The sequence below is a fragment of the Gallinula chloropus genome (genome assembly GCF_964237585.1).
Source record: "Gallinula chloropus genome assembly, chromosome: 23".
Lineage (NCBI taxonomy): Eukaryota > Metazoa > Chordata > Aves > Gruiformes > Rallidae > Gallinula > Gallinula chloropus.
The window spans coordinates 3330003-3342753 of NC_140108.1; the positions used below are offsets into that span (position 1 = coordinate 3330003).

General features: G+C 66.5%; 1 protein-coding gene across 2 annotated transcripts; it reads right to left on the bottom strand.

Annotated features, from left to right (window-relative positions):
- Nucleotides 1-693: 693 nt before the first annotated feature.
- Nucleotides 694-12507, bottom strand: KCNAB2 (potassium voltage-gated channel subfamily A regulatory beta subunit 2). Of its 2 annotated transcripts, XM_084274798.1 has the most exons (15): nucleotides 12390-12507; nucleotides 12012-12053; nucleotides 5144-5187; nucleotides 4761-4798; nucleotides 4521-4600; nucleotides 4278-4322; nucleotides 4080-4124; nucleotides 3964-4007; nucleotides 3765-3851; nucleotides 2630-2715; nucleotides 2280-2400; nucleotides 2022-2116; nucleotides 1726-1846; nucleotides 1548-1636; nucleotides 694-1184 (listed from the first exon to the last, which is right to left on the bottom strand). In XM_084274798.1, exons 1-15 carry the CDS (start codon nucleotides 12464-12466, stop codon nucleotides 1095-1097), a joined length of 1104 nt encoding a protein of 367 aa, XP_084130924.1. In that variant the 5' UTR covers nucleotides 12467-12507; the 3' UTR covers nucleotides 694-1094. The 2 variants fall into 2 exon arrangements, with proteins under 2 accessions (XP_084130924.1, XP_084130925.1); XM_084274799.1 differs by lacking the exon at nucleotides 12012-12053.
- Between the last annotated feature and the right edge of the window lie 244 nt (nucleotides 12508-12751).

Here is a 12751-nt window from a genome sequence, read left to right on the forward strand (position 1 = left end):
ATATGGCATGTTATGTGTTGTGTATGTGCATATACAGATGTAGCTCTGCAGTACGTCCGTGTGTCTGTACGTGCCTCTGCAGCCCCCCTTGGTGTGTCCCTGCGTGTGTACACACACAGGTCAGTGCGTGTGGGAGTGCACAGACACGAGCAGGTGTCACCGAAGCTCTGGGTGTTGAGTCCTGCTGGGTCTTTGCCGTGTGCGCACACCTCTGTGTGCACATGCTCAGGTACATGTGAAGTGGCAGGTAGCTATGTCTTGTCTGTGTGTGTCTGTATCTGCACACACAGCTATACACAGCCATGTGTAGGGACAGACTGATTGTTACACACCTGTGCATATGTGTAGATACAGCTACACCTATAGTGCACATGTATAGTGCACCTATAGTGCACACAGATAGACATGTGTCTAATCCCACACATACACACCAGTGTCTGTGTGTCTCTGTAGGGCTAGAGTGCGGCTACAGAGCCCCATCAGCAGGCTCGGTACTTGCCCCCAAGCACGCACCTGCCCCCCACCCCAGCTCCCTGGGCAGCCCCCACCCGCATCCCCATCCCATATCTCAGGAGCAGCTACTCCCTGGTGCAGGACTGCAGCCCTGTGGCACTGGCAGCCGGCTGGTGCCGCCGGCACAGCCGCAGGCGCGGGCAGGGCAGAGGCGAGGCGAGGGGCCGCAGCACAGGCTGGGGAACAGCTTCGTGTTGTCGGCCTCGTGGGCGTACAGCACCCGCTCGCACCCCTCACCCACCGCCTCCGGCAACGCGGGGCGCAGGAGCGACACATGCAACGGGTCCCCCCGCGCCGCGCTGACGGTACCCGCGGCGGCTTTGGCTGCGGGCAGGGTGGCCGGGCAGCTCGGAGCTCGCCCTCGTGCGCTCCCCGCCAGTGGTCCGTCCCTGCTCCGGAGCCACGCTGGAGGGAAAGCGGTACGACGGCCCGGGGCAGCGCGGGCAGGAGCGCTGGCTCTCGGCGCTCGCGGCGTGTGGGGCTCACGGTGCAAACCACACTCTCCACTTCGCTCCAACAAAGCGTAAGCAAGCGAACGGGCGGCGAGGGCTGCGCGGCGGGCGGCGCGCTTGGGCGCACGTTTAGGATCTGTAGTCCTTCTTGCTGTAGGGTTTGTTGCCCAGGATGCTATCGATCTCGTGGACGATGGAAGACGACAGCTTGGGAAGGACCTGGGGGGGACGGGGGATAGGGTTGGGAGTCGGGGTCGTGCTGCTGGCGCAGGCGGGAGGGCGCAGCCGCTGCTGGGGCGCAGCCGTGCCGCGCTCGCCGCCTCCGCCCGCCACCTCGATGGCACAAAGCCCCAGCTCGCTGGCTGCGTGACCCAGTTAGGGGAAGCCGTGGTCGGGCTCCTCCTCTGCCTTCTCAGCCCTGCAATGCCTTGTCGCTGCAGCTCGGCTTCAGGCCCAGAAAGCCCCCGACAGCTTTTGGTTCCCACCCTCCCTTCCCAGCACAGTGCAGGGGCCGGGGCTGGGGGTGCAGCAGAGCACACGGACAGGGGCTCCCCGCTTCCCCTGTCACGCAGGATCGCTGACCTGTATTGCTCCAATGTTCTCCATCAGCTGGTCGGCGTTGGAGGCTCCCAGCAGGACTGAGCTGACGCCCTCATTGCGCAGGCACCAGGCTGGGGCAGGAGGGAGAGCAGAGCCTGAGCGGTGCCTGGCTTTCCCCCTGTCATCCCCGCCAGCTCCCTGGCTGCCCCCAGCCCCTTACCGATGGCGAGCTGCGGCAGGGTGCAGCCCAGGCGCTCAGCGATGGCCTGCAGCTCCTTCAGCTTCGCCTGCTGTCGCCGGCCCTCCTCGCTCAGGATCTTGTCCTTCAGCCACTGGTACCCCTGCGAGGGGCCCGAGGGGGGTCACAGTGGGATAGGGTTCACAGTGGGATGGGTGGGTACCGGTGCAGGTCATCCCCACCTCCCTGGGTCATGATTCCTCCAGCTCCCATAGGCAGCCCCTGACACCCCCGGCACTGCCTGACCTGCCCCCATCCCAAACCTCTCTCCAGCTCACCTTCAACGAGGCACGGGAGTAGGGGGGGATCCCTCCATCATACTTCCCCGAGACGATGCCACAGGCCAGTGGCGACCAGGTCATGGCTCCGACGCCTAGGGCAGAGCAGAGTGTTGGGGGGGTGATGCTGCAGCCCCCCAGCTTCCCAGGGACTGCGTCACAGGGGCTGGCTGGCCCCAGGGCCCCAGGCTGAGCCCCACTGGGCCACAGGGTGCTGAGCTGGAGGGGCACCGTGCTTTGGCAGGACTGTCCACATACCTATCTTGTGGAAGAGCTCTGGTAGCTGCACCTCCACCTTCTCACGCTGGAACATGTGGTACTCGGCCTGCTCGCAGATCGGCGGGATCAGGTTGAACTGCCGGGCCACCGAGTATGCCTCCTGCGAAGAGCCAGGACCCTCAGTGCCCCAACATCCCCAGGCACCTCACCGCACCCCTCCCCAATCCCTGATCCCCAGCCCAGCCTGGAGAGCTGCCCCAGAAAATAATTAAGGCTCAAGTGCATCCGCAAGCGCTCGGCTCCTGACAGCCGCTGTCTAATTAAATTAACGTCACTGCCGGCACCGGGGCTGCTCCACCGCGGCTGCCCCCGGCCCCCCGGGCCCCTACCATGATCTCCATGGAGCTCCAGCGTGAGGTCCCCCAGTACATGGCCATCCCCTGGTTGATGACGTGGGTCATGGCTCGAACGGTCTCTGCCGGGAGGGAAGGGGAGAGCAGCAGGCGGGGGTTAGCGGGGCGCCGTGCCGGCGGAAGGGGGCTCACGCTGTGCCGACAGCTGGGGAGCATCCTGCTCCCAGGGGTGGGAGAAGGGAGCTGGGTTTTGTGGGGACTCAAGGAGCAGCCACTCGGGGTGTGCCAGGCACCGTGGTGGCCCTAACATGCCACTGGATTTCCCGGCACAGGGAGCAGCTCCCAGCACCAGCCTCACACCCCACGGGGGACCCAGCATTGGCACTGTTCTTGGCACTGCTGCAGGGCAGGGGGACCCGAAGCATCGCCCGTGCACCGGCACCTGGGAGGGGGAGGGAACCCCGGACCCCCTGTGCAAGGGGGGCTCCCGGGGCAGCTGTCCCTGAGCCATGCGGGCTGAGGCCAAGCGAAGGCACGCTCCTGCAGCCAAAGGCGGGCAGCTGGGACAGCAAGGGGCGTGAGGCTTGCCGGGCTGGCACTGGAGCGTACGCCCTGGGTGCCCTGCCACAGCCCCCAGCATGGCTGCACAGGGTGCCTTGGGGGGCTGGGCAGCCTCTGCGCTCTGCTGCCTTTCAGCTGCCAGATGCTGTGAAGGGGCAGGGGGTGGCTGTGTGCTGCTGCTGCTGCATGGTTTACAGCGAGGGAGGGATGGAAATCAGAGGAGGCGGGGGCTTTGCCCCGGGAAGTGCCGCTGGGACACGGCTGGCGGGCAGAGTGCGGGCAGGGAATACCTTCCATGATGAAAGTCCTGGACTTGGAGGAACCAAATGGGTCCCCTGGCGATAAAAGAGAGATTGAGAGAGCGCAGGGTCGGCTGCTGCTGGGGGGCAGGGCGAGCGGCACACCGGGGTGGGGGCAGTGACCAGCTGCCGTCCCCCTGACTTGCCCTGGCGCCGGGCTGGGCATGGCAGAGGTGTCACTGTGGTGTGGGCTGACTGTGGTGGCAGAAGGGGTTCTGCTCGGGAAGGGGAAGTGCCCTTGGAACAAAAGCCTGGCGCCAGCCAGCTGCGATGGCAACGGATGGTATCAGGAGGAGCACAGTAGCACCCACCTTCCATCGGCGTGTTGGGGTCGGGCCGGTTGGCGAACACCACGTCCACGTACTCCAGCTGCAGCCGCTCCAGCGACGCCTTCAGCCCTGCGCACCGAGGGACCCTCAGGTGTGCCAGGCTCTGTGCCGCCAGCGCCAAGGCGCCCGATGCAGGCAGAGCCTGGCGCCGAGGCCGGCAGCGCCCGGCCAGCACCCCTACCTTCTATGATGTGCTTTCGGGACAGTCCCCTCTCCGTCTCGGCCCTGGGAAAGGAAAGGTGGGTGAGAGCCTGGCGTGCTCCGGCAGCTCTGCCGCGGGGAGGGCACGCTACCTACTTTCCTCCCCAGAAGATCTTGGTGGTGATCACCAGGCTGGACCGTCTGTGGGGGGAGAGAGAGAGAGAGAGAGAGAGTCACTGTCGGCACAGCTCCACACACCCTGCCTGCTCCCTGCCAGCGCTGTGACACCCAGGGCAGCTCTGCCAGCATCCCTGGCTCATCACCACCGTGGTGATGGGGTGAAGTCTGCCTTACCTCCACCCTTTCTTCTTGATGATGTTCCCCAGCACCACCTCGGCCCTGCGAGAGAAGGGGGTCAGCTGCTGGCACCCCAGCTCCTGTGACCACACCACAGGCAGCCTAGGAGCCACTGGCGCCCCACGAGCCACCGCTCGCTGCCCATCCTGGCAGCTGGTGAACCCGGGAGACTGCGGGTGCTGCCACAGGCCAGGGCACGGCACAAGGTGCCTTGTGCTGCTGCCGAAGCAGGGCACCTACTTGCCGGCGGCGTAAACTTCTGCTGTGTCGAAGAGATTAATGCCGTTGTCATACGCCAAAGTCATCAGCTGCTCTGCCATCTGCGAGGGAGAGCGGGGAGGGTCAGCGACGGCGGTGAGCTCTGGCACGCCACGTGCACCGAGACCGGTGCCTGTGGCTGTACTGGCCCCAGCTAGCCAGCCAGCCAGCCAGTCAGCCAGCCATCCAGCCAGCCAGCTCGGCTCAGGGAGCGGTGGTTACCTCGTCTGTGATCTGCCCTCCAAACGTCACCCATGTACCTGCAGAGAGAGGGCGGGAGCACGGTGAGTACCGAACAATGCTGCCCCAAGCCCCCAGCCACCCATCCTGGTGCCCCCAGCACAGCCCCAGCACGTGGCAGCACCGGCCGGCCCCGCCGCGTGCGGCACGCAGCTCCCAGCGCTGCCCGGTCACTTCCTATCACACTGGAGGAGAAAGAGAGAAAATAATTTGACAACAACTGGGCTGTGTCCCAAAGCCGCGCTGGGCTGGAGGAAAACCCTTCCCTTCCCTTCTCACAGCGGTGCCAGAGCAGGTGAGTGCCGCACAACGCCGGGGAGCACCAGCAGCAGGGCAGAGGAGCCATGGCAGACGCCAGCACTTACCCAGGCCCAGGCAGGACACGCGCAGCCCCGATTTCCCGAGGTTCCTGGAAGACAGAGACCCGTTAGCAGAGCTGGCAGTGCCCACGTGCCACTGAGCGCGATGTGCCCATGGGGTGGAAGTTCCCAGTCCCCATTCCTGTCCCCATCTGGGATGATCCCGCAGCAAGGGGCCCCTGGGAGTGGTTAAAAAGCTGCCCAGGGCCAGGCGTGCCATGGCTCACCGGTGGCATGGGCAGCACCGGCACGGCACCACTGGTCCCTGACTGCGCAGGAGTCGCTGTACCGGCAGCATCACGGCAGCTCCCGTGATGAGACCGGGGTGTCCAGTTCCCCTGACAGAGCTGCTGGCACAGGGGGATGTGGCAGAAGTGGGGAGGCTGCAGCAGCGCTCAGGCCTGGAGTGTCCCACATGTGGTATGAGCTGTGCCCGTTCTCTGCAGCATGGCACGAGGAGCACAGGGCTCCCACAGGGAAGGGGTGCCGGGTCCTGGAGATGTGGAGCCCTGCTGGGAATTCGGCTGGCACAAGGAGCTCTCAGAGCAGAGCTCTGGGGAAGGGGGACGGGCTGGCAGCCGCCTTCACCAGGCTGCTGTAGAGCCAGTTTCTCCTTAGAAATGACAAAGGCTCGAACAACCAGCGTTAAAATAAATAAAGTGTAGGTGAGTCGCGGCAGCTCGCCCGCGCGGGTGTCGCGTAGCAACCAGGAGGCACCGCCACCACCGGCATCACCGGCACGGGCACGGAGCCGGGCAGGGAGCAGCCGTGGTCCGACGGTACTGAGCTGGCTCGGGGCATCTTCCTTCCAAGCCGCTGCGTTATTGCCCAACATCTGGAGGCGCCGGGCTCCCCCCTCCCCCCACCCCCCCCCCCGTGTTATTTTGAGAGCGTTTGGCAGTGGGCAGAGGCCGTGGCCATGGGGCGGCCGCCCAACGGAGATGCTGGCAGATCCCGGGGAGGCTGAGTGCTGCCTGGCCTGCGCCATGGCCACCCTATCCCCTCATTTGCAGGGTGCATCCCCCATGTGCCTCTGTACCCCAGCAGCCGCCGGTGGGGATCCCTGAGCTGGCCCCTGGCTGAGGGTGTCTGTGGGGGCTCCCCTAGATGGGGACGTGACCATGGGGTGCAAGTGCCCAGCCTGGAGGGAGCCACACGGGTTTGGTGTTCAAGCATTGGATGGGGGCCCCCCCCAGGCCCCTCAGCACCCAGTGAGGGAACTCAGCTGATGTGGATGCTGATGGCGGGTGACGGGCTGACCCAGCTCTGCGGCCGATGCGCTTCACAGCCCTGTGGATGCGGGGGGACCCCAGCCCCGCGCCTGGGCGCACACGAATGTGGGGCAGGGAGGAGGGCAGCCCCCGGGCTCTGCTCCGGTGCCAGGGACGGGAGCATGTTAACCCTATGGATGCAGGTGGGGGGCATAGTGTGCTCCCACTGCCCTTCGTATCCGAGCCCCCCATGGGCAGTCAGGGGCCGAATCCTGGGTGCCGGCTCCACACGCGCGTAGCGAGTCTCCGTCAGGGCCATGGCGATGCCATGGCAGCCCGCGGATTAACGCGCGCCGCCGCTCCCAGACCCCCCCAGCTCAGCTGGCGCTGGGGATCCCGCTAATCCTACCCCAAATTCCAGCGTCCCTCCCCTGCACCCCGCCGGCGTTACACCGGGAGGGATCAAACCCACAGGAGAAGGGGGACGGGAGGGGACAGCGCAGGAGGGATGGAGCTGTAGGGTCAGCACTTCCAGCACCCCAAAACGTACAGAGCAGGACGCGAGCCCGGGATTAGGAGAGCGCAGCGCAACCGGCCCCCCCCATCCCGAGCCCCCCAGCCCGGAGCTCGCCGAGCACCGAGCAGCCCTGCCCGGCAGCGTGCCCGTCTCCTACCGGAATTTCATCCCCGGCTGCTTGACGCTGGACTCGCTGGAGGAGGGAGCGTTCTGCACCGAGAGCTGCCCCAGGCTGCGGGCCACCATGGCCACTGCCCGGAACTTGCCGCGGGTGCCGAGGCTGGGGCTACCGGCATTCTGCCGGTTCAGCCGGTCCTCCGCGCTCCGGCTCTTGATGCTGTGCTCGGAGCACACAAAGGAGACCTGCATGCTGCTCCGGCGGGCAGCCGCGCCAGCTGCCTAAATTTAGCCGGCGCCCCCGGTGAGGCGGGGAGCTCCTCCCGCGCCGCCGCTCTGCCAACGTGACGGCGGGGGGCTGCGAGGCGGAGGGCGCGGGGCTGGCTCCCGGCACCGCTCCTGCCCTCAATATTTGATGAGCTCAGGAAGCGGGCGAGCGGCGCCCGGGCAGGTGGGGAGCGGAAAGGGGAGCGCCAAGGCGGGTGCCCCCCCCCTCTCCCCCCCACCCCGGGACCCCCACATCCCCCGCTGAGCATCCCCTGTGGGCAGCACTTCCTGCCCGGCCCCCGGTTCAGGGCGCAGGTGGGGGTCCGAGGGGCTGTGAGTCCCTTGGCCATGCTGAGCAGCGCAGCATCCCGAATCGCGAGCTGATGCGGGTCCCACATGGAGTCTCCGGCACAGGACCAAACCCAACACTCCGGGGCAGAACCAGCGTTTGCCGAGGCCAAACCACTTGACCCCCCACCTCGGGGCCACGATGCTGGGGGCACATCCCCCCTGTCACGCAGGGCGAGCGAAGCAGATGGAGGGGAAGCCCAGCCTGGCACCTCCTGCCCAAGGAGGGATGCCGACCGGCCGCACCACAGCACCAATTTGGGGCCACGGCTGCTGCTGGCTGCCCACACCGGCTGTACCCCGGCAAGCGGCAAGGGCCGGGCCTGGCTTGTGGGGGAAACTGCGCACATTCGGCCCAACCTAATGAGGAATCTTGTAATCTCCCTGCTGCCTCTGCTGCAAAGCTCCTTAGCTGCGTAATCCCCCCGGCGCAGCCCCGGCCCTGCAGTGGGGGCACCCAGCAGCAACGACAACTCCCAGGGGACCCCCAGAGATTGTGGGAGCAGCGGGCAGGGCCTGCAAGAGCATCGCTAGGGGTGCCTGTGCCAGCCTCTCCCCATCAATTAATAACTGCCCCATCAATATTTGATGAGCTCTTGGCACTGTGTAAATGTTACCTCTGTCCCTGGGAGACGAGGGGAACATGACCCGTGGTGCCGCACGGCACAGTGCGGCACGGCAGGAGCCGGCACAGCCATGGGCCCCCCTGGGCACTCTGCTGCAGCACGAGGGCGAGGGGCACCCTGAGTACCCCAACATTTCCATAGAGGGAACAGTCGCCAGCCCTGGTGTCCCCAACCCCAGCACTGGCTGTGTCACTGGGGGTCCCCACTGACAACGCTGGGGGAGAGCGGGAACAGTCACGTGCCTCAGCCAAGCGCCCGACGCATCCTCCCGGCACCGGCGGGTGAGGAGAAGGACAGAAGCCGGATGACATCCTGACCCACCTCGTGCCGCGCCCGGGACCCGCATGCAGAGTTAACGGCGCAGCAGCTCCGCGGTGAGCGCCCGCCGGCCAGCCAGCCAGACGGACGGACAGCGCACCTGTCGCTCTTCGCTCCACCCGCCTGACCTTCGACAGCGCCAAGTGGCAAAAGGGGAACCCGAGTGAGACGCCCCGAGATCAGCGAGGACAAGGTGTCGGCACAGCAGAGCAGCCACTTCGGCTCCTCACGGCAGAGCGGCGCAGTGCTGCGCACCAGGCCGGCCTCGGTGCGGTGTAACGCCACGCTAAGCTGCATCTCCTGCCTTGGCCCCATGGCCCCACGGCCCTAAACCTCTGGCCAGGCCCACTTGGCCCTCAGCACGCTCACCACGCTGTCAGGTGCTGGCGCTGCCTTACCTGTACTTCATGCCGGTGGTGCGGGCGGTGCTGTCGGCCAGGGAGAGCCCGTGCATCCGCAGGAACTCCTCCAGCGTCTTCGCCCGCGCTGCCGCCCGCACGTCCCGCAGCCGCCGCAGCTCCAGCCCGTCCGCTGGCCGGGGGGCCGGTGGCAGCCCCCACTCAGGGGGGTGCCGGCTGGCCACGCTGCGCAGGCTCTCGCTGTACGTCATGGAGAGCATCCCGCCGCCCAAGCCGGGGCTCTGCGGGCCGGCCTGGCTGCCGGCCGCTCAGCGATGCTACGGAGAGAGCTGGGAAAGCGCCCGCTGCCACACCAGGCTCTGCTGCTGCTCATGGGAGAGCCATGCCCGCGCCACGACGACGGAACCCCGGCGGCACCCGCCCTTGCGAGGACCTGCGGCGGGTCTGTGGCGCGGGGAGCGGAGAGCAGGGAGCTTCAGCAAGGTACGGGGAGCGTCGGCGAGGGACAGGGCGAGCGCAGCGGCATGGCAGGGAAGGTCTGTGGCACAGGTGCCAGTGGCGGTGGGAGAGGCTGGGATGGGAATGGTGGCCACAGGGGCTCCCTGGGGTGGTGGGCGCTGGCTGGTGGCTGCCGTGCCTGCAGCGGGCTGCCGCAACCTGTGCTGCCAGCCCCCGTTTCCCGCAGCCATGGCAGCGACCTCCCAGCCGGCGCGGTGCGTGCGGCTGAAAATAGCCTGCCGCAGCGCGGACTCCTCACCCACCGCCGGCACCCGACGCCTCTATGGCTGGGATGTCGCTGCCGGCGGCACCAGCATCGATCGCCCCGCCGTGCTCTGTGGTGTCCCTCGCGCTCAGTGCCTGAAGGAAGCAGCGGGGACCAGGACTGGGGCCAAAGCCACAGCTGGGTGCTGGGAGGGCACCGTGCCGGCGCTGTGCCGGCGTCAGGCTCCGGTCAGACTCCCACTGGTGGTTTTGTCTTTCCCTGCCAAGCTCAAGCTGATGGTGGCTGGAGCCACAGGCACGAAGCTCTCCCACCGAGGTGTGACCCCACAAAGGACAAAGCCCGGCAGGTACGGAGCAGCAGCTGGAAAAGGGGTGACTGGCCCTGGGGAGCTCCCACGACACCCAGTACTGGGTGGGGAGACCCTCCCATGCTCTGGAGCAAGGGCTCGGGAACACAGGGAGACGGGGAAAGGGAACCCCCCAGAGCAGCTGAACTGAACCCTGTCCCCCGCCTCTCCCTCCACCAAAGCCGCAGTTGGTGCTGCCGGCACCAGCCTGGGTTTAACCAGGGTAGCACTGGTGGCTCAGGGGGTCCGGGGGAACCCCTCATCCCTGGTGGGACCCCCTTGCTTGATAGCAGCCAGGAGAATTCCATGCTGGCTGCACTGCTGCTCTACAGCTTCACCGTGCTGCAGTGAAACGGCTGCAACAGGCGGAGCCGGGGGTCTGGTCAGGCTGTTCCGAGGAGCGGGGTGGGAATTCTCCATCTCTGCACCTCCCCAGTTTTTAGCTGAGCAGCGTTACAGGGCAGCAGCTTCACCCATGGGTGTTGTATGCAGAAAGCCTGATGCTGCCTGGGGTGGGGGGGCTGTGGGAGCTGCCCCAGCCCAGGCAGTGCTGTGCCTGAGTGGGAGAAGAGTGGGATGGGGAGTGGGTGGGAAGGGGTCGCACCGCTCAGGGGGCACAACAAACAGGTGACGGCACAGGGTGGCAGCTCAGAGAGACACCCGCCCAGCGCAGCTTGGCAAGCTGGGACCTCACTGGCGACCAGCAGCCTGCCTAAAAACCAGCCCCCAGCCCCCAAGCGAAGCCCCTCGCGAGGTGCCAAGCCCCAAATCACCCCGCAGAGCAAACCCTCCCTGGTGCCCACAGCCGGCGGCGCCCGTCCCCGACTCACCCGCGCGCCGGGGATGCTGCAGCAGCTCTGGGTGGCCGGGCTGCCCCGGGGCAGCTATAAGAGCCGCGCGGCCGGCGGGTTTTTTTCGCATTAGGGCAGCGTTGGTGCTTGGCATCCAAAGCGATTGGCGGCGGCCACGGGCCCCCCCAGAGCCCAGCGTTCTCACCGCGCTCCATTAGCCCTGTTAGGGGATTTTCTTCCCCTCGAAGGGGAGTTAAATTATTCATGGCCGCTCTGCTAAAAGCCCGGGGATGCGCCGCTGCTTCATCCGCGCTGGCACCGCTGCCGCTGCCCGCAGCCGCCCCTCGCCTTCAGCGACAAGTCCCGTGCCAGTGGCACATGGGGGCTGTCAGGGAGAGGAGCAGGTTGCCTGTGCTGGGCACAGCACCCCCGCTGTCCCCTTGGGCTGGGGCAGGACCAAAACGTGGCGCTGGGTGACCGGCACTGCAGGCAGAACACAGGCAGTGGGGCTGCTGCTGGCCAGCCTTGGAGCCTTCGGCACCATGTGGCTGGTGGTGCCAGCGCTGGCACCTGGCTACATTAGTGGCCAAAACCCACTGTGGCACGTCACCATGAGACACCTCGGTGCTGCTAGCCTCTGCTCCTCCCGCCACGCACAGGGATGGAGCGGGATGGCCACGGCACAATGGCCACGCATGGGGATGGAGCAGGATGGCCATGGCGCGATGGCCATGGCGGGATGGCCACAGTGGGATGGTCACACTGGAATGGCCAGGGAGCACCAGCGTGGGTGCTGGCACGGCCTTCGCTCAGACGGTAAAAGGAAGGGGGAGTGCTGCCTTCTGTGCCACTTAACGCCGCCGCTCTTAATGGAAGGAGCGGCTGGCCGGGTTCCTGGATTGGCCCTGGGGAAAAGCCAGTGGGCTCTTCCCGGCGTAGGATGCTCCCCCGAGCCGAGCCGCGCACCCCCGCGGTAGCTGCCCACCCGCAGCCCCCTGGCCACACTCTGCTATTTGGGAAGCCCAGCAAGGATGGTCCCACCAACCCAGCCGCACACACAGAGTCCCCACATTGTGCTGCCAGCCCCACAAGTTGGTGAAGACACAGCATGGCGCTGGCGATGCCCCCCACACCAAGGGACCCCCCCACACGCAGCTGGCAGTGCCCCAGGCATGGGCCATACAGGGGTGTCCCGGGACTTGGGCCGCGTTCGCTTGCCAGGGACTCTGGGGAGGGGAGGTTTGGGTTACCTGTAGAACTGGAGCTGGCGCTTGGGGCTCCCGTACCTCGCGCTTCCGACAGCAAAGGGGAGAAAGAAGAAAGATGCCACAAACCCCGTTAGAAAAGCAGAGCAGGGGGAGCAGCAGAGCCGGCAGCCGCGGGCAGGGCCGGTGACGGGGTGGGAGCATGCAGCAGGCACCGGCAGGCTCCCCAAAGGCACCCGCTCTTCCCATGACGGGCACCTGCACCCAAAAATGCCGCCGCCACCTCCGCCTCCATCTTTACAGTCCTGCTGGTTTTGCACCACGCGTGCCGGGGCGATGTGGGGTGCTGTGGTGCCTGCTGGGGTGCACCCCCCGGTGTGAAGCTCCTGTGAGCCCTCCCCCGGGGCCGCCCCTTGCCCTTACCTGTAAATCATCCCTGGGGAGCCCGTCTGCCGCAGCGAGAGTCGCGCTGGGGAGTCAGTGGTGGATTCGGGATACATGGAGCCAGCCTGGGCTCCCCGGAGCCTCTCGCTGCCTCACCCCTGCCACAGGGGAAGAGAAAAAGAGGAAGGTATGTGGTTTTTGGGGCGCATGCATGACGATGCTTCCTGTTGCAGAAGCTTGTGAGCCGGATGGGCGTATGGCACAGGCTGCGATGTGGGCAGGCAGGGCACGGCAGAGCTGTCAAACCCAGACCCCCCACCCAGGCCCACTGCTGACTCCCCAGCTTGGTTGCTTTCCCCAAATTCCTGCCCCCCTGGCGCTGCCTGCCACTGCCTCACGAC

What these genes read in the sequence shown, in the direction of transcription:
- KCNAB2 (XM_084274798.1), bottom strand. Translation starts at nt 12,466, where the DNA reads ATGTATCCCGAATCCACCACTGACTCCCCAGCGCGACTCTCGCTGCGG. An exon ending in AAGATCTTCTGGGGAGGAAA is followed by an intron (nt 4,008 to 4,079) that starts GTAGGTAGCGTG and finishes TTCCTTTCCCAG; the next exon opens with GGCCGAGACGGAGAGGGGAC. An exon ending in CCTGCCGCAGCTCGCCATCG is followed by an intron (nt 1,637 to 1,725) that starts GTAAGGGGCTGG and finishes CTCCTGCCCCAG; the next exon opens with CCTGGTGCCTGCGCAATGAG.